The sequence below is a fragment of the Anoplopoma fimbria genome, chromosome 9 (genome assembly GCF_027596085.1).
Source record: "Anoplopoma fimbria isolate UVic2021 breed Golden Eagle Sablefish chromosome 9, Afim_UVic_2022, whole genome shotgun sequence".
In the NCBI taxonomy this organism is placed as follows: Eukaryota; Metazoa; Chordata; class Actinopteri; order Perciformes; family Anoplopomatidae; genus Anoplopoma; species Anoplopoma fimbria.
The window spans coordinates 7910682-7935623 of NC_072457.1; the positions used below are offsets into that span (position 1 = coordinate 7910682).

At 40.2% G+C, this 24942-nt stretch overlaps 2 protein-coding genes across 2 annotated transcripts in view; both read right to left on the reverse strand.

Annotated features, from left to right (window-relative positions):
- Nucleotides 1-3615: 3615 nt before the first annotated feature.
- LOC129095397 (toll-like receptor 2) lies at nt 3616-6003 on the reverse strand. The gene is made up of 3 exons (XM_054603820.1): nt 5767-6003; nt 5633-5646; nt 3616-5110 (listed from the first exon to the last, which is right to left on the reverse strand). Exons 1-3 carry the CDS (start codon nt 6001-6003, stop codon nt 3616-3618), a joined length of 1746 nt encoding a protein of 581 aa, XP_054459795.1.
- A 2612-nt stretch (nt 6004-8615) lies between these two features.
- tmem131l (transmembrane 131 like) overlaps nt 8616-24942 on the reverse strand; it is a 33712-nt gene continuing 17385 nt past the window's right edge. Inside the window, exons 8-34 of the mRNA XM_054603819.1 lie at nt 23376-23453; nt 21847-22006; nt 20625-20683; nt 20434-20539; nt 20206-20308; nt 19797-19941; nt 19441-19611; nt 18743-18812; nt 18520-18643; nt 18338-18407; nt 18119-18228; nt 17899-17968; nt 17571-17704; nt 16578-16720; nt 16255-16441; nt 15929-16114; nt 15101-15250; nt 14425-14980; nt 14182-14294; nt 13782-13951; nt 13396-13602; nt 13221-13299; nt 12653-12759; nt 12370-12502; nt 11420-11490; nt 11173-11306; nt 8616-9172 (exon numbers count right to left, since the gene is read on the reverse strand). Of these exons, the coding sequence (XP_054459794.1) occupies nt 8864-9172; nt 11173-11306; nt 11420-11490; nt 12370-12502; nt 12653-12759; nt 13221-13299; nt 13396-13602; nt 13782-13951; nt 14182-14294; nt 14425-14980; nt 15101-15250; nt 15929-16114; nt 16255-16441; nt 16578-16720; nt 17571-17704; nt 17899-17968; nt 18119-18228; nt 18338-18407; nt 18520-18643; nt 18743-18812; nt 19441-19611; nt 19797-19941; nt 20206-20308; nt 20434-20539; nt 20625-20683; nt 21847-22006; nt 23376-23453 (3945 nt within the window). The 3' untranslated portion in view covers nt 8616-8863. The remainder of the gene's footprint in view (nt 9173-11172; nt 11307-11419; nt 11491-12369; nt 12503-12652; nt 12760-13220; nt 13300-13395; nt 13603-13781; nt 13952-14181; nt 14295-14424; nt 14981-15100; nt 15251-15928; nt 16115-16254; nt 16442-16577; nt 16721-17570; nt 17705-17898; nt 17969-18118; nt 18229-18337; nt 18408-18519; nt 18644-18742; nt 18813-19440; nt 19612-19796; nt 19942-20205; nt 20309-20433; nt 20540-20624; nt 20684-21846; nt 22007-23375; nt 23454-24942) is intronic.

A 24942-nucleotide genomic window follows, 5' to 3' on the forward strand; every position in this document is an offset into this window, starting at 1 on the left:
CGCCCGCTGGTTGTGACGGAGACCGAGTCGCTGTAGATGTCACAAGCTTCCTGATCACCAGAGCAGCGACCGAAATACCGCTGCACGTCACGGCTGATGAGATCTGCAAACCTCAGCAGCTGTTTGGTGACATCCAAAGCGCAGTGGGAAGGATTTAAGAAAACCTCCAAGCATTCCTCCTCTTCCTCCTGAGCTTCAGATTCTTCATCCTCCTCCTCCTCCACCTCCTCATCTACCTCTCTTTCCTCCTCATCTTCTCTCACCTCTGGTTTTTCCTCCAGCATCTCCACATCTTGGTCTTCCTTGCATGGAGAGTGCTGGAAAATCAGGGGGAAGTAGGCTGGAGTCGGGGCCTGAATGAGGAAGTTTCTAATGACGCCTGCCGCCATGTTGGCTTCTCAAAACTGGAGAGACAGTTAAAGAAGAAAAATAAAGTAAGAATCATTAATAAAAAGCAGTTTGTTGACAGGATAAAAGATTTAAATTGGTTGAAGAAGCTTAAGTTTTATTACCGTAGCTGCCAGTTTCAGGTGAATATCTGTTGAAGTCCGAGGAAAGGTCCGTCCTGGGTCACTGATGGATCCACTTTCCTGTATGTGTGTGTGCATATGTACTACTGGACCGTCAGGCTCGCCACTGTATATATACCTCAGCACACGGCTGCAGACGTGTGTGTGTCTCCCGTAGGATGAGGTAGCTTCCAGAACAAATATTTGCATGCCGGATTGGCCAAACACACTTTGTTTACTCTATCACTGGGCAACCGGGGAGGGGGTCCAGGGCTAATGGATCCTCTGCTAGGAGATGATGGAGAGTCGTAACACACACACACACACACAAGCATCATTGCTTTTTTCCGTCCCTGTTATCAGGCTAGTTAAAGGATAAAAGAGCGTGAAATCAAATCACATGCTGTTTTGACTTCTAAAGGGGAACACTCTGAACCCACATCAGAAGACTGAGATACAATGCAACCTGGTCGGACGTGACTCTCCTCCAAACATGATGCATTATAATGTTCTTAAAGTGGGAAGAATAAAGACACAGCATCAAACAAGAGTCAACCTGAACTGCCAATCCTCGTCTTCAAAAAGATCATTGTGTGCTCAGACACCCGTGGCTATTGAATGACTTGCTTAATAAAAAATTTGGACAGGTTTTTGGAAGAAAGATGCAGGTGATGTTGGATGAGGTGAACAAAGTGCCCTCGAGCAACAAACTGCTACTGATGAGCAGGTTAACACTTGGCATGGCAGGGCTGGTTGCATCATTGTACTCAAACCCATTGAGTGATAATGAAGGTCAGAATAAAGTTTATAGGCCTGTATTATTGTTTGTTTTTGTTAATGTTAACACATTTTTATAATGATACCAAAACCTTAATTGTGTTAGCAACCATCAGCATAAAAAACAGGTGGCAAATATTTAACTTTATCTAAAACAGGTTGTCACTGTAGTTTTTAGCGAGTTGTACTCAAATACTGTTGGGGACTACTTTCAGCCGTGTAATAATACACATGCGGTGCTCCATTGAGTATTTAAAGCAGCAGGACGGTGTTTGTGATCAACACAAATTAAAACGACAGTGCCCAAGTTTTTTCGAAATTAAGAAACATGTCACTCAATGCAGCGGAAAGCTTATTGCTGTGTTTTTAGTTATAGTTATTGGGCAACAATAGAGATTTATAGCAGAGGGGAATAAGTTTGATCAGGCTTACACACACACACAATACTTAATAAAAATGATCAAATCGTTTGTTTGTTTTTGCTGAGAGAAAGAAAATTAGAGAATATCATCTTTAGAATTTCAGAGTTGTACAGTAAGATAACATGATTATTTTTTTTGCTTCAAAGTTACAAAAAAAACTTGAAAATTCACAACAGCTTTCTAATATTTCCAAACGAAAAAAGTAACATGTAACTGTAATTTCTTTGGGAAATATTCCTGTCAAGGTCAAGGACAATTTATTTATAACCAACTAGCTAGGAACGTGTTCCTATTTTCAATTTATTTATATTTAGTTAATATATGCTGTTATATGTATATTACAAACAAAGGTAAAAAATGTATATAATATAATATAATATACAGTTAACTTTCCAAACATGAATAAATATAAGCTTTTATTTTAACAAATAAATTAGGTATAGTGGATTCGGATTCAACTTAAATTTGAGCTGCCAAATATTTGTAAGAGCCATGTTGCTTTTGGGAGATAAAGTCATGCTGGTTTACTTTACTGTAGATAACACAGAACAAAGTAAACTTATAGTGTGTTACTGTATGTACTACATGTTAGTGTACACATGTACTTATACACAACGTGTCAATCATTAAAGCAATGATTAAATGATTTTAACTCTCACCAACTAAATCCTGCACTTCATAAGATTTTACCGACCTTCAGACATCTGTAACTCTGTAAATATGTGCATGTGCTTCTGTTTATATGTGCATGTGGAGCATTAATGTATGTTTGTGTTTGTGTGTGTGTGTTATCAGGACACCCTGACTCCCTTGGCCTGCCTGTCATCAGTATCCAGGCTTCTGTGTTGATTTTAGGACTAAAGATCAATAGCGGCAATATGTCAGCTCTCAAGAGCCTGACAATGAATTACACACACTTTTAGGCACACAAGCACATGAACACACGCACGCGCACGCACACGCACACACACACACACACACACACACACACACACACACACACACACACACACACACACACACACACACACACACACACACACACACACACACACACACAACATGAAATTCATCATATAAATACGAGTGTATGGAAAAATCATTCCAGATATAACCATTTAGCAACATTTTGAAATTTTGGAATAATATACTGTAATTGTGTGTGTGTATATACACAATTATATATATATAGTTTCTCTGACATGATGAATAATTCATACTTATAGAATAAATTCAGTTTGTGAGATTTTAATTTGATCTATTTAACTAACTTTTCATGTCAACCCTTTCAGGTTAAATGCTCTCACACAAGTTGTATCTGTCATTAAACGTACATATACGTAAACGTAAATACATACTTTCACACTACATGTACTTTCCTCAAGGGCTTACTGACGGGAATTAACTTTTTGCTTAGTCATTTTAGATAAAAAGTACACATTAACTGGCCCCAGTTACAGCATAATAAGGCTTCTGCAGCTGTAAAGCATCCCAGGGAATCAGAGGGAAAGGCTAGATGTAGCTTAACCCTCTGATGTTAAACAAGACAAATATGCCCTGACCTTTGTTTAACCAACATACACCCCGAATAAACAACCTATTCCATTGGGTACATACATGTAGCGCTTCAATTGGCTAGAGGTAATCGCTAGAAGGAATTTAAACACAACAAATTAGTAGCACAGAAAAAAAAAGTGTAGGAGGCAGGGTTGCCGGGGCAGTACGCATCGGGGGAACCTGGACGGGATAATGATTTTAAAGAATTAATGGATGGATACAACAAATATTGGGCAGCCAAATTATTTGACCTAAAACATTTTATTGAGACTCATTCATCCAACAGAAAATTACATGCAAACATTTTTTTTTTTTTTTTTTTTTAAAAGCTGCAAAGCAAAACTCTGAAATTAAAAGTTCACATTGTCGAACTGTAAACCGTTCCCATTCTCAGGTCTTTTAATAGCCGATCTCAAGCTGTCCCAGAACCTGGGGATCTGGTCGTCCTCATCAGGCCACTCCAGGTACGTCCTTGAGTTCATGACTCTCCGCAGCTTGCAGAACTTTTGGGGGATGGTCTCTTTGTCGATGGGCTCCAACAGAATCAGCACCACTGTGTCGTCGTTTTGGTCGAACACTCTAAAATGGGAGTAGTCCAGCTCATACTTGCACCATTCGCTGTTGACAAAATGCTGAGAAAGCACAAACAGAGTTCTGTGACTCTTCTCGATGGCGTCCATGATGTTGTCCATGATCCAGCCTCCGGGAACAAAGTCTCTCTTGTGGAGGCAGAGCCGAAGAGGAGGCTCGGCCTGCTCCAGCTCCGGGACCAGATGTGCGTCCACCCAACCAGAGTCCATTTCACTGTAGGACACAAAGGCGTCATACTCAAGCTCTCCCTTTTTTAACTTTGGCTTCCTCTTGGCCCTCAGCCAGTACCAGGTCATCTTTATATACCACAGGACGCTGTATTTGTGGCACAAACCAGCGACGAGCAGAAACACCACCAGGATGCCCGAGCAGAGTAAAGAAAGCGCTAAAGCGGTGTGGCATTCAAACACCGACAACCTCGCATCTGCCGCAGTCTTTCCTCTCACGGCGTCAGGGGAGTCACAAACGTACGAATTGGAACCATCTCCGAATGTGACTCGACTGTTCTTCAAATGACTCGACATGAACGCTACAAAGTCACATGAACAGACGAACTTGTTATCACCAGCCTCCAGCATCTTCAAATCATTATAATGATTCAGACTTTTGCTGCTGAACGTCTGTAAGTTGTTGTTCTGGATGGAGAGAAACGTGAGTTGAGGGTATAAAACCCCGTCTGGCAACCTAGAGATCTTGTTGCCAGAGATGTATAACTCTGTGAGAAAAGGTAGTTCGATGTTGAACACGGTCAATTCATTGTCAGATAAATCGAGGACTCGTAAAGTCGCCGGTAAACAAGTGGTTACTTGTGGTAAATGTGTTGATGAAAGGTTTAAGAACTGGAGACTCGTCGGCCAGTAACAAGTCTCAGGCATACTATGAAACACATTCCCACTCATGTCGATGTTTTTAAGCTTATCTAGTTTGGTGAAGAGCTGGCTGTTGATCGACTGCAGGTGATTCCTGCTGACGTTGATGGTCTGCAGACTCCAAAGACCACGATTACCATCGCACAACATTTCGCTGAAGAGCAGATCACTAAGCAAGTTGTCACTGACGTCTATATAGTCCAGCTTTGAGAAAAGAGCAAAGTACCCACAAGGCCAGAGGAAAAATTTGCAGTTTATCATGGACAATCTTCGCACCATGGTCATCAGACTTTGCAGGAGAAGGATGGCTGGGAAGTTGTAAAACTGAGGGAGAGCAATGTTTTTGAAGACAATGGCCTCCAAATGTTTCATGTGTCGGGGAACTCTAATGCGTAGCAAACGATCTAGGAGGATTTTAGTATCTGCAAGTGTCAACTCAGTCAAATTAGAATCTGACAGAATATTCAGAAATGCCACGGAAGCCAAAACGGTCATGTTAACATCTTTGAAAATAACATTTGTAGTTCCGCCATAGTGCGCCACTTTGAATGGGAGCATTTGATTCTCTGTGAGGAACTGTGTGTCGGTTAACTTCAGGGTTGTGTTTGGGTGTACGACATCCGAAAGTACAGCTTCTACGAGAGTTTGATTTCTCCAAAACGGACCATTCAGACCAAGTGTGACATATTTAAGTGGGCCAATTTGTCTCAAACTTCCTCCTGCGTAGGCCTGCAGATTCTTTCCATCAAAAACAACCTCGTCAAGACCACTGAGGCCAGAGAAGTCACTTTTTCGGACAGATTGAAGGTCAGGTCCTCCAAAATGTAGGGTCTTTAATCTCTTCAGAGGCTGGAAAAGGTTGCCTTGACCCAATGTTTTATATTTGTTCCCCAAAAGATTCAAGTGCTGGAGAGAAAAAAGCTTTTCAAACCATCCAGTGGACAACATTTCCAGTCTGTTTGAGGACAAGTCCAACTTCTCCAAATTGGTCAGTGGGAACAATGCTTCGTCATGGATTGTTTGGATTATGTTGTTATTCACGATCAAAGATTGCAAACGGGCAAATGCAACAAAGTCATTTTTCATTATCGTCTGCAGTCTGTTGAATGAGAGATCAAGTTCAGTGATGAGCTTTGAAGGGGCTTCAGGGACCGTCTTCAGGTTTTGTCCTGAGCAGTTACAGGATGTTTGCTCACAGCTGTGACACTGTGCTCTGGAGAGTGAGAAGTTTTGATGCACAAGCAGCAGGACAAATGTGAGAAATGTCAGGATTTTCATCTTGAATCCTTATAAAACAAGAAAAAGAAAAAAGCAAAGAAAACCAAAATCAGGGCTTTTTCTTGCATACTGTTGTGCAACACAATCTTAGAATACAAACTACAATTGTTGGCTGTGGATAGAATTGACATACTGTATATATGGTCGTATATATCAAACCGCCCCTCCTTCATCTGAGATACATATTCAATTTAACACGTCTAATAAATGACTTTAAAAACAGAGAGAAAATCAATACTTTTGGGGGGAAAAACATTTGTATTTAACCTTAACTTTCACTAAACTATAGGTGTTTACACAGTAGACATTTTGACATAGTCATAGTAGGTGCTAATAATAACATTGATGGCTCTGTGTCCCAGTGAGCCTCGACAGGGTGACAGTGAGCCGGCATGCACAATACCAGGACCCTAAATAGAATTTGGCAACCATTCATTTTATTATTCACACCTGTGCTTTTCTGACTGTGACATTTATAAATGTCTTCCAGGAAAAAAAGGCCACTTATTAACTGTGTGTGTGACTGAAGTTGTCAAATGCTTTTTCAGTGTTTAAGGGATAATACCAACATGTTGTATGGTCCATTATTTAGCCAGAGTTTAAATTAAATGTGTGGTTTTCCTTCGAAAAAGGTTTTCATCTATTTTATTCTACTTGATGCTCAAATAACAAAAGCTCCAAGCTCTTTAGTTAAGCCCCACTGTTGCTGTCTTTACCTACAGTTCAATAATGACACATGAATCTGAAACACCTGCATCACAGGTGCGGTTACTAGAAAATAATCCACAACTGCCAACCAATCAGAATTGGGAATTTTCTGTGGCCATGGTATAAAATCAAGTAATAAAGTTATATTTTGGCACATCATGATTTTACACATGACTTTCTTTCTACCATATTTAATTGTCTTTATGTAAACGATGCATCAATAAGTGAAAAACATAATTGTTACTTTTGCTTTCCCATTTACAAAATATCAGTTTTTATATATTATATGAGTTTTTCATGCATCATTTTTACACATCAAATAAATAAGTTTGTAATAGCTTTTAAAAATGTGACAGTTTGTCATCTATAACACTGAATAAGTATATGGTTACTTGTATAGATCATTAAATAGGAATGAAAATAAAGCAAAAATACCTTTTTGAGTCTTGATGTCTCACAGCTGAAGTCTCCTCTCCCTCTTCCTCATGTCATGACAAAGATGCATTCACTGATTTAAATGTTTCCTGCATCACTTCTCTAGTTTGCTAAATACTTCCTCATGTGTCAAAATACATTCTGCTACATTCGGGTATACGCCTACAGTAATGAAGGGCACTTGTATATTTTATATGAACTGAATATTTTTGGCAAAAAAACAGGCGGAAATTACAAAAACCATGTAAATTCTTTTGAATTGGGGCCGAGAGAGAAATAGAACCAGCATCACTAGATGCATCAAGTAAGACTCTCAGCTGTCTGTAGGTGTGAATGTGAATTTGTCCATCTGTCTGTTTTTAGATAAATGACAGCAAGGAAAAGCTGCGGCACCCCTTTGACTCTGCACAGGGACAGTAAATATAAAGCATTGATGGATGGATGCACATAGTATTAAGATACTATGGATGAAACAGGGCCCACTATTGGAGATGTCCGTCAGTCCAGAACAAGATAAAGTATCTTAAACACTTTCCTCGTCCTATACTTTGTAAAAAGGTATCTGGAGAACAAACAGCCAGTTTGCTTTGACATTTGCTGTTAATATTCCTCCGAGGATAAATTATAGGACCAAGACAAATGTTACATTTAAGGGGAACTCCACAATCATCCATTTCACACATCGAGATCATTTTTTATGTATTGAATGTAGTTTAAAAAGACACAACAAATGTCACCAGGCAGAGAGAGATGTTTTGAGCAACATTATTGTAAATCCTGGTTTGAGTCTGTGCTTTTTGGTTCAGATTTTCCAGTTTGTTTTGTGAATATTTATGTACACGCACACAACCAGTGGTGGACTATTATAACCATCTTGTTGTTGTACCAGTCAAGTTGAGGTTTAGATCCATGGTTGTCCAAAATGTCATCACTTATTATTTTATCTTTTTATACATTTGTGTGAAATTGTCATTATTAGAATATGAATTATTGAGTTATGGCCAAAAAATGTGTTTTGTGAAGTCACAGTTAGCTTTGACCACCAAATATTATTTGATCTATTCTTGAGTCCAAGTGGACATTTGTGGTAAATTTAAAGAAATTCAAATGAGACTACAGATAAAACAACCTGATGACATAATACCTCAAGATCACTATCGCAGCTGTGTGATACGAAGGGCACCGGCTGCATGCGGGGGGGCACCAGCGAGCAGAAGGTATTCTAGCACCTAGGGCAGTGTACATGGCACTGCTTCACCTTTTCTCCACTGGAAGTACAAGTATTTAAGCCTGTTTCTGTGAAAAAATAAAGCAGAGGATAAAACAAAAAAAGACGAGACATAAATGGACTGGTGGGCTCTGAAATAGTCAAAGAGTGAAGCTAAGAAAGAAAAACAGACATAGGTAAAGAGATAAAGTTAAATACTACATTAATGTAATTAAAGAAAACCTGTTGAAGTACAAAACCTTTTTTTTTTATTTTCTATGATCAAAACTGCAAAACATCTAGAAAAATATACAACAAATGCTTATAACCTTTCACAACATTTAACATTTGAAAATGGGAACATAAAAGAGAAGGAATATTCACATTTTCCCCATTAATGATAAAAGAACATTCATTTTTTATTTCCTTTCTTTTACATATCAATGTTTTTATACGTTTGCAATTATCGTTTTAGGTCTGCTGCTTTGTTATTTTTTTTTTTTTGAAATCTTAAACATCTCCGCAGTAGCCAGAGTCGTTGGAGAGCTGTGAGTTGGAGCTGCGGTTGGAGGAAGAGTTCCATATGTCCAGGTTCATGTGGGGGCCGAAGGGGTTGAAGCTGGAGTACTGGATCGGTGCGCACCGCCCCTCTGGCTCCCGGGTGAAGGGGGAGTGAGGCGGGGTGACGGGGGACACGGGGGACATCGGGGCCGATCGCTCCGGTTGGAAGTGGCTCTGGTAGGGCTCGCTCTGAGGCGTCCAGATGGAGCCAAACAGACTGGACATGGGGGAGAGGCTGCGGGTACCCGAGAAGTATGGCTGTGGAGGAGGGAGAGAGAAAAGATGATGTTAGATACTTTGTGTGATGTCCTAAGATTGGACATCCATGATATTCTCTAACCACACCTGTCACTGGGTTCCGCTACCAATCGGTCTGTTCCCTTCACTGATGACGTTTCTCTGCTTTTTATTCACGTCTCTTCTTTTTCAGCCAAAATAAAACGACCTTCCCGCTCTAGTTTCCCTCAATCCTTCAAATCCAAATCTCTTCATGAGTCGTAGTGACTAGTGGTTAAGATGCATGCTGGGTAACAGCAACGTCTCCTGTTCAATTCTGGCTGGAGAGTTTTTCCTTTCCTGTCAGTTTTCTACACTTTCTAACATGCAAGAGCACTGAAATATTTATCGGTTACAAAGACACTATAAGTAGATGTTAAATGCCGCTTGTAACATTTGGAATTTAACAAGTTATTCTCTTGTGCAGTTATTTTAAGAAGCTGTGGAAAGAGGTACTCACGAATTATAGTTTAGTTTGAGGAGTGTTTTTAAACATCATCACATAGTGTTATTAGAATTATGACTTTATGGTATTAGGATCATCCCGACAGATACTGGAAGTTTGAGGCAGTTTTTAGAGACCAGTATTTGAGAGTAAAATAAAAAAAAATAAAAAAAAAGAATCTTACATCAGCCACCTTTTATTTAACACAGTTTTGGCTAGCATCCCTCAATTTTGGTTGAAATGATTTGTCCTGAGGCAGTTTATTTTACAGTTCTCAATAAACTTTTACTGAAGTAAGCAATTGTTAATTTAGAAAACCTCGAACAAGAAATTACAATAAGAACTAGAAATTTAAATGCGACAAAAAATGTGTTGCAATTTCTTTTTGCACATGTGATAAAATGCAAACTGATGCTGATATTGTATCTTTGATCGACAAGTTTATGAAAACCCACTTTCAGTAAAACTGAGTCAATTAAACCGGATGACTTTGTTCCTCATTTCTACTCTGACACGAAGAGCAGAATGATTAAACAACAGAGACGCCACTTTTGTCTTTAGTGTGTGTGTGTGTGTGTGTGTGTGTGTGTGTGTGTGTGTGTGTGTGTGTGTGTGTAGCTCTTATTGCCCTGGTTCATGTGAGACACTTGCGTGCCTGTCATGTGTGCGGCTTAACGAAGTTCTTTTTTTGTTAATCTTGTATTGTAACAACAGAAGTGCTGCTGTGCCAATGCATGTGGGACTGTTCATAGTAAATGTTTTGAGTGACTCCAGTGTAACTGTTACAGATTTAGTTCTGTTATTTCAAACAGTGTTTCTCTATTTAAATCATGATCTTAACCGTCATTTTATGGAAAGACCCTGCATGTATCTTTTTTTATTACACAACTTCAAGCACATCCTGAACATCTGAAATTAACTTCTCATTTTTTGGTCCATTTATAAAAAATTTAAACCAGCAAGAGGATGCTAGATTTAAAAAAATATCCAGCGGAAAACCCAGACCAGCGTATTTTTGTACCAGAGCACAAAAAGTTGCTAACTCAAGCAGGTAACTCGCCAAGTCAGCAACACTGACAGCCCAAGAAATAAACCAGTACTCATTTTTGCCTTATTCAAGGATAAATGCCAAACATTTGCTGGTTTCAACTTCTCAAATGTGAGGATTTGAATTTCTAAGAGTTATTGATGCAAGTAAACCGAACATTTGTTCAGGAGAAAAACTAGTATTTTTGAGGGTTTAGGGTTGCTAAGTCACTATTCTACAAACACCTTTGGTTATTTCTCTGAGTAAACTAAGTATCTTTAGGATTTTGAACTGTTGATCAAACATAAAAAAAACATTTGAAGATATCTCTAGGGTTCTAGGCAATGACAACAGGAATTATTTACCATTTTCTGTCACTTTATAAACAAAACAAATCATTTTGATATATAATCTGAAGATTAATCAATACTGAAAATAATCATTAGTACAACCCAGCTCCACCCCCTGACTATGATAATTAATGTTGAGTTCAGTACTGTGAGTCCTCACCTTGCTGCCCACACAGGCTGCTGTGTCCCAGGTTGAGGTTGATTCCTGAGGCTGCTCCTCGCTCCAGCAGGTCTGATTGACGTGTGCATTCTGGGCCTCCTGACCGGGAAAACCGCTCGGAAATGTTCCATTACCTGTGAGATGATTAGAACAAACAAGTGCTTGTCAATGCTTGTTCCAGTAACAAAGTAAATACATTTTAATTCTATAGGTAGTTATAGGAGAACTGCATGAGATGAGTTTGTACCTATGTAGTTGCTTTCCTCACAGTAGCTGTAGGGACTGTTGCACTGGCTGTTGGCACTAGTCCAAGTGAACCTGCAGGGAAACAAGGAAACATTTGATCCAACGGTTTTAACAGAGAGATAAAACCGCAACACTGAAACACAGAGACACATAACTGCAGCAGTAGATACACAGTATCTTACTAAAACAGCTTTTTTTAATCAGTTGTAAAGGCTGTTTAGACAGAGAGGGGTGAAGTGGCATAAAAGTAAGTTTTCAGATTAATGCACACATTTACCAAAGCAGCCGCCATTTGTATTTAGGAGCTTAACATAAGAAATGAATTAAAATTTAATATGTAATAATTTTGCCTCAAAAGAAGGAACAATGTTCAGTCCAGTTTTTAAACACTAACTCATTATCCTCCTATGATAAGATTCGATTATGAGAAATGCAGATATCTGTTTATAGAGACTACGGCAATAGTAAGACATTTTATAAAGAATAAAAACAGCTTGAAGTATGATATGAATACGGTGTATACACTATAGGTCAGATATACACAGTATAGAGAGTAGTTTATACATGAATAACTTAGGCTTCTTTAACGCTGAAACTGAACCCTACAAAAAATTAACAATTACAGAGTGTTACACAATGTTATTAAAGCTAACATTAGCAAACAAGTTCCTTTATTCACATGCAGCCGACACAACAGCATTAGCATTCATATGAAGTCATGTTTCTGTCCGGTATTCACTCGTTTATTAGCTGTTCTTGTCTCCGCCCACACCGAAGAATATATCTGACCTTTCAGATTAAAATAAGTCAAACTTTTTTCTGTTCTGTTACAAACTAGTATGTAAGTTTGGTTATGAATTTCACATTAAAAATAACCCTTTTACTTCAGTGATGATTTTTTTTTTTTTATTTATTTTTTAGAATTTTAACAAATCTCTATTAATCACTGACCCATTGTACGACGCGGTGGTTGCTGGCTGAGGTATGTAGGGCAGCGCTTCGGTGGTGTTGTATCTGAACTCGTTGGTGAGGGGGATGGATGGAGCCGACCACGTCTCTTCAGGCAAATACTGACCTGTCAGGTCTGAGGAAGCAAACAACAACTTCTAATCAGAAATCAGACAAACGTAATGCACAAATAACACTTGTCGAAGACAGGGACAGGTGTTTATTTTAGACTTTGATTTTCCTTAAAAACAAACACAAAGTATGTATTGACTATGAATGTCTTTACCCATGTTTCTGTCTACTCCTGCAGCAACAGCAGCAAAACTTGGGGCAAAGCTGGGCGCTTTGGGATCTGGGCTTTGGCACTTGTCTTTACGGTACAAACTGTTCATGCTAAACAGGGAAAAAGCAAAAGTTACAAGTCTTAAAAAAAATTATAATCTGACATTTTTCATCAGCAACCCGACTATGGTGCAATTTGGATAAATAGAAACATCAGATTTTACTCTTTTATTCACAATTTTAGTAAAAATCTAACACAGACACCATTTTGTGGAAATATAAACACTAATAGAATAGAATGAATAAATAGTTGTTTACAATATGACTGTATTTTTTGAATAGTTTTAGTGCGTTTTTATTTACCCAATTTTTGTTAAATAAATGTGCTTGGTACAATCAACATATGATATACATTTCACAAATAAATTAGTATCAATCTTTTGCTGACAACTGCTCAGAAAAGAGCATGTAATTCAAGCCAGTTATTGTGTCCAGTAGAGTGTGTGTGTGTATCAGTGTGTGTGTGTGTGTGTGTGTGTGTGTGTGTGTGTGTGTGTGTTTTGCTGATGTACCTGAGAGCCTTGTAGTTTGTATTCACGGTCTGGTAGCAGTCTCTCTCTACTGGGTAGGCACCGTACTGCATGGAGTCCCCTGTAAAAAACAATAAGACAGAAATCTGTTAGAACCAATGTCAAAATAATATAGTTGGCCGTTCTCATCTGTGATAAAAAATTGTGTGTCCCTTACTTTTTCTGGTTGAGGTAGTGCAGGCGTGTGTTCGGGCGTTGGGGTCTTTGTCTCCCTCTATGCTGCTGGCGCTGCTCCAGCTGCCCCAGCTCCCTCTGCTGGCCCTCACACTGCCTGACGAGCTGCCGGAGTCCGAGCCCGACTCACACATTCCACCACCACGCCGCTCTGTGGCACACTTCCGTCGAGTACGAACAGGACACACACCTGCCGGACATCAACAAGGGCAGTGGGATTAAAATCAAGTGCTCGGATTTAGTAGGGTTGCAGAGAAGTGTGTGTGTGTGTGTGTGTGTGTGTGTGTGTGTGTGTGTGTGTGTGTGTGTGTGTGTGTGTGTGTGTGTGTGTGTGTGTGTGTGTGTGTGTCGGGTCATGAGGATACACACCGTTCTGTTTGTGGGGGCTCTCAACAGTCAGTCCAGGCTTTGGTGCTTCGGACTTGGAGCCGTTGCAGCAGCGGTTCCTGTTGCGGGGTCCACTGAGGTTGCGGTCCCCTGTTTTCCAATCAGGTTCTTTCTCCCTTTCAGGTATCACTACCACATTGTGCTCAGGAGCACTAGGGCAGCAATCAGACAGAAACAGTTAGAACACATCGTATCTTACTTACTTACGTTTGGTGCTTTATAACAGTGATGGTCGTATTTAGTTTAAATGCAGTTTGATGCTCTTTGCTCACTTTTTAAACAATACACAACAAAGACTATAATTCTAAGGTATTTTACCCTGGAGAATCAGAATATATATATATTGATTCATGGATGAAAATGTAGTTAAAGTGAGGTCTACCTGGAGACATTTTCTGTCTTTCTGCGACTCCTCTTTCCCTTGTTATTTCCCGATGCAGTGCCAGTCTCTGCGATCTGTGCTTTCTTTTTCTGGCCTTTGCTCTCTTCTCTCAGCTGGAAACAGAAGAACATTAAGTAAAGATGGTCGTTATTTTTCAATGAGAAGTCATTAGGATTATAAGTTTTCCAAAAGACAGCAAATCTAAATGAATACAGACACAGTACAATTCAGCAACTTCCTTACCTCCATTTCAGATCTGTCCCTTTTCTCAGAGCTGACCTTCTCTGCAGACTGCTCAGTGCAGCTCTTCTCTACAGGACTGCACAGTAACAGGCCGGGTCTCGGTCCTGGACCCACTGTGACGTTAGCTGGGAAACCAGCAGGCATTTCCATGGGAAACATAACTGCTGCTGGAACTCTATCTTCTATAATGCTTATAGGGTCTTCCTTAAAGTCTGCAGATGTCTTTTTATCCATCACACTGATGAAAGCTGGTTCGTTGTTGTTGCAGATATCAGGGTCTGGGGTCAGAGGAGGGTCCTGTGTGAAGTCTTCATGGTCTTCATCCATCGTCACAGCACCAGGCAGTGCTGTGGATGAGCTTGCCTTGACTTTGGTGTAGTAGAGTGAAACCTTGTGTTTCTTTTGTTGTTGGGCCGGGGTGGTTAAGGAGCCTCTCTTTGAGGATGGCTGAGGACGCGGTGCAGGGATGTTGGCCAAGGCTGGAGAGCCACGCCCTTTACCCTTGTCTGAGGTGTGACAGATGTCAACATAGCTCTTACAACTGCCCTTCGCTTTACTGCAAAAACAAGACACAAAAATGACAAATTTAAGTTATTTAATCCACTTGCAATAGTCTTTATGCAAATAGTTGAAGTCTCACACTGTGTCTACTACTACTGATAAACGTTGGACTTACTTCACTCCATTGGGTGCCATATTGTTGACTGGACCGTTATCCCGGGACAGGACAGAGTTGTGGTTGCTCCTGATGGTGGGTGTGGAAAACTCACTCAGGATATACTGGGCCTGATGGAAGGCCATCAGACACACACCAAACAGGGAGAAGCTGAAACACAAACAGGTACAACAGACAATAAGTTACACCTCCGATATGAAAGCCAAAAACTAGAAAAAATAATGACTTATTACTGTGAATAGTTAAACTAATAGATTTACAAAAAAATGACTGGGACCTTAATCTGGCCCCTCCTTGAAACAAACTTTTATTAATATGTCTGGTTTGAGTGGCTGTGTTTTTGAAATCATGTAAGCTTGTTATAATCCTCAAAACAGAGAGTATTTGGACGAACTGTTGTAGGTGATACTTAAGACCTCTGGCATCTTAATATTGCATATTGCATAATTGTTTCATACTCATAGAATCTAAAATTCTCAACATTTGTGGAAACTAGAATTACCACCTTGCAGTTGCATGGCTCCACCAACAAGTCAAGTTGCAGATAACATCCATGTCTGTCCAAGATGTCATTACTCATCACATCAATCATTTGATCCTATTAAACATCTACCACAAATTGTCATTAGCATATGTATTCTAGTGTTATGGCCAAAAATGTGTTTTGTGAGGTCAGAATGACCTTAACCTTTGACCATCAAATCCTGAGTCCAAGAGGACATTAGTGCCAGGGACGTTCTAATCTGGACTAAATATTATTCAACACATTATTCACATGTCTTGTGAAAGGGATCAACAATGATCTAAAAAGTACTAAAAGGTACCAACCATGTGAAGATGAGGGTGACCATCCAGAAGGTTTCCTCCCAGCTGGGGCCAGGAACCACCTGAGCGCAGAGAGGCAACATGTGGTGGGGCAGCGTCACATTGAGGGTGAAAGGGAAAGAGGTGCCGCGTGACGTCACCAGGGTGAGGTCCCGGATCACCCAGGATGAGGTGAAGTCTGGGGTGAAGCTGAGGACACAGACAGGTAGAGAGTAAGACACAAAGAAATCAACTGAAAAAAAAGTAGTAGTATTTACCTCATAACTTTATTCAAACATTAAGTGTCGAAATCTTTTGTAAACCATAAAGCAGGCTAAAATTCCACTTACGCGATGGTGACCTCAGAGGAGGTGTTGTGGTCCAGGCTGAAGGGGCGACACTGCAAGACCTCAAATCCGAATCCCTGACACTTATATCCATTAATGTTCATTGACATGACCGTCAGAGGAAGCTCTCCTGCATTCTCCACCCTGAAACTCTTCCTGATGGCGAAAAGCGGCTTGTTGGTGCGCAGGCCTGTGAGAGACAAGCAGTAGCGTTCAACTTCTGTTTGTTTGATTCCCTTATCTTTCTGTTAAAAGTGAATACGTACCAATAAAGTTTATGACTGAACAAGTCATGTAGTGATATAAAGTTTAAACATTAATCTCACCATCACGACATTCCATGAGAGTGGATTGAGGAACATTGAAACGCAGAGAGGATCCTGGGCCGGGCAGTTTGCCTCCAATTCTTAGCAGCTCTTTGGCCCCGTGGCCCTGCACCGCCATCATGTCAAACACCGTTAGGTTGTTCCTGTAACAGGGTTAAAAAAGACAAACAAAGACCATGGTTCACAAACTATAAAAATCCCATTTAGCTGCTTTGGTTTCAAGGTCCTGGTACTGCGAGTCTCATTGTCATGGTTTACGTGAAAACTTGAAAATAACAAAGCCATCGTTACTGCTCGGGTGGGTTATGTATTTTAGAAACGTTTTTGTTAAAATGTCTTATTACAAACCGACATCAATCAATAAATCAAATGCTTTGACATAAAATAAATGGCTTTATCAGGACTGTTATAAGGCCATATAAAATTGTAAATTCCCACTGCGGGACTAATAAAGGATTATTTTATCTTATCCAATCATTTGGGCCGAATAAAATGATTGGACGGCCGACCTGTCTGTCTGTCTGTCTGTCTACCTGCCTGCCTGCCTGCGCACTCTGCTGTGAGCACTAACAATAGCCATGTTCGTTGTTTACGTTTTATTATGATCATTTTGGCTAATTGGCTTTGAAGGGAGACCTGGAGGGACAGGCTGTCAGTGTTCACCACTTTTCAACTTTCTTACTAGATTTTAAGGGACTTTTGGAGCTAGTGCTGCTAGTTACTTTAATTGGAAAAGAGTTTGCAAAATTTGGCTGATTGTTTCGGCTGGAAAGTGTTTAAAATCTATCCTTCTTCTGCTGGTTTCTTTCTTGTTACCCAACCAAGGTTTAATGTTATTAGTAACAACTTTGCTCTATGACACCTAAAAATGTCTGCCGTGAAAAAGGTCTTTGAAATTCTCCACTATTTCAAACATCTCTTCCAAAGTTCCGAAATCCTCTTAAATACACATTTGAACATGAACAAACTCATCCTACTAATATGAATCAGTACCTGATGATGATAATTGTGGTGGTGGGTTTGTGTTCAGAGGGAGTGAAGACCACAGCAACTTCTCTGGCCTCCCAGGGCTGCAGCAGCAGACGCAGGACACCCTCTCCTGTTATGCCCTTCACATTTTCCCACGCCTGCACACAAACAAACAGAAACAGGGGAAAAAAAGGTTTTGAGGGAAATCAAAATAGGCAAGACTGAAGTACAACAAGAATGCCAACAAAGTAAGATGATAATCACATGTTGGGAGCCAAAAATCAATGAGTAAATAAGAAAAGAATAAACAGTTGCACACCTTTATTTTCAGAGGAGCATCCTCAGGTCTTACCTTGGGCGGTGAAGCCAAGAGAGAAAACTCTTTGGTGCTGATGTTGACAGAAAGGGGGCTGATATTAAACCTGTTGATCAAAACGGAGAATACTGCTTGACAAATCATCTCAAGGGATGTGCTGGAGGAACATGGTACAATACTTCAAACAGTTGAGGCACAAAACAACTGTTGTAGACTAATTCTGTATAATACCAAACATATGCTCATAACAGCGTACCATTTGTTTAGGAGGTCCAGAGCCTCCAGGGGGGCCGGGTACAGGGAGAGGATCCGAATCTCTACAGAAACCACTGAAGACGAAGGATTCTTCAGCATGAATGTCTTCACCTGAAACAAAGAGATGTTTTCTTTTTGCTTCAGACAAATGTCACAAATTATAAATACAGCTTTAAATATATATATCATGTTAAGTGAGGTGTCATAAAATGTCACCCACCATGCTCTCATTGACAGGTGTAGCACCAAAGTCCAGAGGTAAGGACGTCTCTACGGGGAGCCTGGGCCACCTGATAACACAAAAAGATTTACAAGACCAATGATGTTAACTGTGTGTAATGATGGATAATAACACACATAATGGCATGAAAAATAAAGCTGCTTGTTGCATTTAAGACTGACCTGCAAGACAGTTTGTCTTTGTGGTTCTGCCATCGAGAGCAGAGCTCAGCAGCCAGTTTGCTGTCTATGGCCCAAGACGAGGGGAAAAAGTCAGGGAGGAGGGTCCGCTGCCAATCTGAACGCCCTGATGGGATATAAGAGAAAATGAATATATTTAGAACACTGAAAAACTAACAAAAACAATGACTTTTTCTCTCACAGGAGAGGTAAAGTGGAGTCTCACCTGTTTCAGACAATCTGAGAGGGCAAGGTCGTCCACAGTCAGGTTCCCCCTCAAACACCACTTCCCCCTGCTGATGACAGACACATCATCTTTTACCACATCTGATTCCGCATACTGAAACCACAATCCAGCACACTAACTAAGTGGAAACCGCTCTTAGAGATCAACCCCTTATATGTCTCAAGAAGCTTGGGACAGAATCATTCCTATACAAATGCGGTTTAAATAATTTGCTTGTAGAAATCAAGTAGTCTGCTTACAGAGTTCATTTTGGGTCTTTCCATACATGACAATATATGGTTACCCTAATTAAAAACTATGGTAGGCAACATATCTGCTTTCCAGCTGGCTACATGAGGCCGTTGCTGCATTCACATTGATAGTCATGATTTTTCAATGGAAATCCAATGCGCAAGGCGATTAGCCGAAAACCAAACAAAGTTCACCCCAAGTGAGGCCGTGGTGAGGAAAAAGCACAAGAATCATCAGCAAGCAAGTGAAGCTGTCCGTTTTTTTCGTATTCATGTAATAAATATACAAATGTCAATTAGATGGTTATCTGCACGAGAAATTAAGAAAAATTTTTAAATTACAATGATCCTCCGCTTATTGTGATCAATTACACCCAGACAGACCTGATCACTATAATCTGTTCCCACTGTACTAACTACTGTAGTTACTAAGGCTGGTATCTTTACCTTGAAAGGAGAAGAGTGGAAGTAAAGGGGGATGTGCAGGGCTGTGCCCAGGCTGGTGTCCAGACTCAGGGTGAACACCTGGTTAACAGGCAGAGCCCTGCTGAGCAGCTGGAGGGACAGGAGACGCCAGCAGCCCTGAGGAACTGTCAGTGGAGCGCTGAAGTTCATCACCTGACAGACAGGGGGCAGCAGAGACATTTGTATCAAGTCTTGTTCTGAACGTGGTATGGTAAAGGGTGAAGTGTGCCAGAATACACTTGGCATAAAGTAAGACAACATTTAATCATCATCATTTTCTCATCATCATCATCTAATCAGATCTGCTTCCTATCATTATTTGAGCTAATGATGCATACCTTCATTACTCCCTGCAGCTTCTGTGAGAGGCTGACATTCATCACAGTGACGGGTAGGAGGAGGGAGTTCGTCAGCCACAGATCCACCTGGTCCGCATCCCTTTGTTTCACCTGGAACAGGCTCAACAAATCCCCCATGGTCCTTCTGCAGAAAGAAACAACAAAATGACACCATAATCCACCCAGTAATTCAGTATCACATGTGAATGACACTTCCCTTTCATTAACAGGTTTTAATTATTCTGTAACAGAATTATCTTCATTAATATGTGGCCACCTGTCTCACCTCAGACAAAAGTACGGGGCGCTAGCTACAGTCAGTGTTTTCAAACAATCCGGCTTTGGCAATCGAGCTCGGCTTTAACTCTAAAGGTTTTTTAGCACGGCAAAGTGTGTGTAATGACATTACCTGTGTTTGATATGTAGTCCAGGGAAGCTGTAGGTTGTCCGGTTTCCCAGAATTTTCAAACTGATATGATTCATGCATTTCCCATCATGGCCCGGCGATGAACCTGATATATAAAAACAGAACTGTTGTTGACAAAAAATTCCAGGACATTTGGGTTGACTGCATATTATCCTTATAAGATATAATGTGAATTGAGAAGAAATTATTTAAATAGAAATGCGTGGTCACCTCTGCAGGCAACGGTAGCGACTTCAGTGAAGTTTTTTGCCTCTGGTCTCAGAAGAACCTGATTAAAATCCAGGCTGGCTTCCACTTTTGATAGCACCTGCATGTCCTGTGGAGTAAAGCAATCCTGTCAAAGCCCATAAATGACTGACTATAAACCCCATAATATAGCAAAACAATGAAAAACACCTCACCTTTACAGAGAGCTTCTTGCCTCCAGAATTTAACATATAAACTCCTATTTTTGGTTCCCCTGTAAAAACAAAAAAAAAGAGGTCATACAAATAAATAAGTGTAAATATGTACAGTTTAACATACTAAACTAATGGCTGGGTCCACACAGCTATATTTGATCCTGATGTGTGTACACGTCTAGATTTTCTACTCTGGAAAGGTCTCCCTTATATGTCATTAAGAGATCTTGCCACGATAAAAAGGGAAAATAAAAAATGACCTCCATGGGCTTTGCAAAAAAAAGAAAAAAAAGAAATGAGACTATACAACAAGTTATCATCTGCTTCTGACAGAAGTAATCTAATACTGCATGTTAAAACTGTGACACTATGAAAAGTTCTTAGAAACACAAATTTGGTTTGCTGATGTGGTTCAATAACAAAAGACAGAAAGTCTGTGTGAAAGAACATCACGACAAAAATATTGACAGTACTTGAACACCAATGCAGCTGCTTTCATTTGATCTTTGGTCTCTCTGTTAATCTGGACAGTGAGCCCAGGAGAGAACTGATGTCTTCTTATATTTCTTTCATCTGACAGCAGCAGAATCATTAACATTATTTCATCTTTTCCCCCCAGAGCCAAAGTAAAACAAAAAAAAGGCACCTCATTAAGTCTACCTCTAGCATCCAAATATAATCACTATTTCAACCTCTTGAACTTGTGCTTCAATAGCGTTCCACCACAGAAACAGGTCTAAAATATAAGACATATACTGAGGTTATTTGAGTGGAGGTTGCTACCCATCTGCTGAGTCAGTGATATCGGTGAGAAGAGGTGTCTGCGAAGCTCAAAGGATATCAAAAGACAACACCCACCCCAGCCACAGTCTTTGTACCCAGCTGCCATCTGGCAAGATGATACAGAACTATCAGCTGCAGTTCCACCAGACTTCAAAGCAGCTTCTTTCCTCAGTCTGTTTAACTGTCATATTTATCTCTCACCCTCTCCATCTAATATAGCTTAGCTTTTTTGGCTGTGTTTTTGCTATGTAGCCAAAATGGGACTATGTTGTACAATGACAAGAAAAAAGCCTTGTAATCTTTTAAAAAAGCAACAATACACTAGTGTCAGTCAGTATCAAGCTGTGCGGTATATTTTAAGTGACGTTGTGCAACACTGGCACATTCCCACTGCTAATGTGCATCCAGACTTTGGGTCAGACTGGTCAAACAAACCCACCTTCTGCAGCCTGTCCAGCAGTGGGGGCCATCAGCAGCACCAAAATGTGCTCAATGACGTAAGGCTTGAGCTTGTCCAGTTCAGTGGGCCGGTCACCACGCGCAGACAGATTAATCTGCAGACTGAGGCGTTCTTCGCTCTGGAGGCAGGACCCCTGGGACTTGACAGGAAAGACATACCAGTCACGCACCAAACAGAAGGACAAGCTTGATAACAAAGAGGAGCAATTTGAGAATTAAGAAATTCAGCAAATGGGAACAGACACAAACAGAGATAAAGAAGACAAATAAACAAAAAAAATAGAGGTTTAAGAGATAAAAGGGAAAATAATTTTAGAAATGGTTGAGGAGACGGTGGAAAGAAAACAAATAGTGTTGTTTTTTTTTGCTGTGACAGACAGAGTAACCAGATACTTGCTGTACAGAAACAAGCAGGCAGTACCACCCCCCACCCTGTGACTAACCGCCTCTTAAAGTTCATAAGTCTGTACTGGGAGAGTGAAAATCTCTCTGAAAGCCAGGGCTCATCTCAGTGGACAAATCATCACTTGACGACCTGTAGACGGACGCCTTGCCTTGGTGCCACCGGGGCTCAAGGACGCAATAACAAACGTAATCCCTTGAAACCGAGCCCACTGCTAACTGCCTCTAAGGCTCATTTAATCTGTGAGCAGCATCGACACTGACAAAGGCCAGCTCTCAGTTATTCTAGCGATGTCTTGAGAAATAACGGAGGAACAGGTGTTGAACTTGGATACGAGCCAAAGGTCACAGCTGAGACACTCATGCAACACAACGCCAGAATGATTTCAGTTTGTGTAATTATTACGATATCGTTAGGTTGTCTGCAGCCGCCCTTTTTGCATCATGTGTATTGTGCCACAAATGAACACTGGGAGCCCTGCGTTAATTATAGCTTCTCTGGAGAGAGCAATTAAAAGTCTGGCTAGGGATGTCACCCTCCTCGGGGGTTCTGGAGGAAACAGAAGGCGCTCGGATGACAAGCCCGGCTGTCTGTTTAAGGTTTAGACTAGCTGGCCTTCTGCTCAGAGGAGAGGGCGTGACGAGAGCAGTGACAAACACTCACTACAACGTAGGAACAAGCTAAAATAATTAGCAGGATCACACATCACAGAAATTAATTTGATTAAATGCCTTCCTGGTTTCCCCCCCCCCACTAAGTCTACCATATGCTCTTACTAAGACTGTGGAGTATCGGGGTGAAATAGTTCTGCTATGTCTCCACAAAAACACAACTAGTTTGTTAGCTAATCGTGGTCAAGTATGCAATCAGAGTGTGATGTGGAAACTTAAAACCTTCTGTGCACAAACACTGAGAATTGACTTTACAGTATAGTGGGAGACATATATTGTTTTGAACTGATAAATACGGCTTATTCGTAGGGGTAGTGCCATTTTAAGAATTTTAATAACATCTTTGGGTGTCAAAATCATTATAAGACACAAAAAAGTATTTTTTGTGTCTTATAATGTATTTTAATATGTCTTAGAACAACTTTGAATAAGTACCTGAGGATTGTTGAACATGCTCTTCGGTAAGCTGCACTCCAGGAGGAGACCCAGTATAGTGATGTTGGAGGCATCTTCCTGCAGGATAAACAGCATGAGAGATTATCAGCAAGTTGGGTGGCCATCTTTTTCCATTATATACAAAACATTCAATGATCAGTAGCTATCACAAGCCCACACATGACTGTACTCTAGTGGTGCTAGCCATGCACTACACATTCACATTATAGGAAGTCAATGAAACAAAGCAGCTTTGGTTGGTTTGGTCACTTATTGAACAAATTAAATGAAACAGAGTAATGTCGGTCTTATCTCACAGGTCTGCAAACACAGACCACAGAACAACTGAACACTCTGGTGATATAAACTCCTCCAATCTTTAAACATAGTTTAAATATTGTCTAGGGAATCACTAATTCAAAAGCTGACCTTGCAAGGGGGGGGATATTGGATAAACATTAAGTACATCTGCATTCAAACTGGCAGGCTATCAGTTATAACACTAAAGTCTCTACTACATCTACAGTAATTAAAATTTCATCTTTTAGTAACAAAATTAAAGTGCTGAATTCTATGTTTTATATATAATTTATACACTATCTGGTCCTATTTAATAGCTATTTTGTTCTTTCCAGAGAAAATACAGTAATTCTGTTTGCTCGACCCCAAAAATGATGCAGCGGTGGTGTTCATTGGGGTTCAGATGGCATGTTAAAGCATAATGTAATGCTTTTTAGCCAATTACTCAAACAACATATGGCCAATTCATTCTCGATATGGTCCGTGGTTATTACAGCCGCTCAGTACTTAGTTCTAGCAAACCTGGCATGGTAATTATGTCTAAACTGGGTTGATATTTCCATTTCCCCCTCTGTTGTTTCGAACTGAATACCAATGAAGGGACTTCCTCTTTTTTCAGGCACATAAAGTTTTATCACACATCACAACTATTTAATGACTTTAAAAACATATCCTACTAACAGACAAAGCTCTGCTGCCACCAATAAAATATCAGAAATGATTCATTCTTTCAAAATATATGTTTAATGAATCAGAAATTTAAATAAGGCAGAAAACTAAAACACTATAAATTTGGAGAAAGTGTACAGACTTGATGATTATAAGTATACGGTAAAGGTGGAGGACGTTTTGTTATCTATATGTTGAAACATGGGGAGCTTGAAGAGATGAAAAACGAATGCATTCAGCATAAGCAGCAGTCTGACTGATTATGACAGCTACAGTCTCTCTGCAAGCTGACATTTTGCAACTGCACACCGTACTTCCTGTTGTGGAGGCGAGGACTCCTTTCAGACGACGTCTCACACACACTTTCAATGCTTCTAAAACCGTGCACTAACTTGTCATTGGTTTTCAGTGTTTTTTGCACAGCTTTAAAACATGTGTGCAAATGAATTATTGTACAAAGCATGTGTCATTTTAAATGGATAGTTTGTGGTTATACTCTGCAAACTAACATTTACATTTTTTAAGCATGGAAAAAAAAAAACGGGTTTGTGTGACTTCCTCTATGCCGCCTGCACACACATTCAGTAGATTGACCACA

Bases quoted from the DNA above. Each gene is read 5' to 3' on its own strand.
- LOC129095397 (XM_054603820.1), bottom strand. From the start codon at position 6,003: ATGAAAATCCTGACATTTCTCACATTTGTCCTGCTGCTTGTGCATCAA.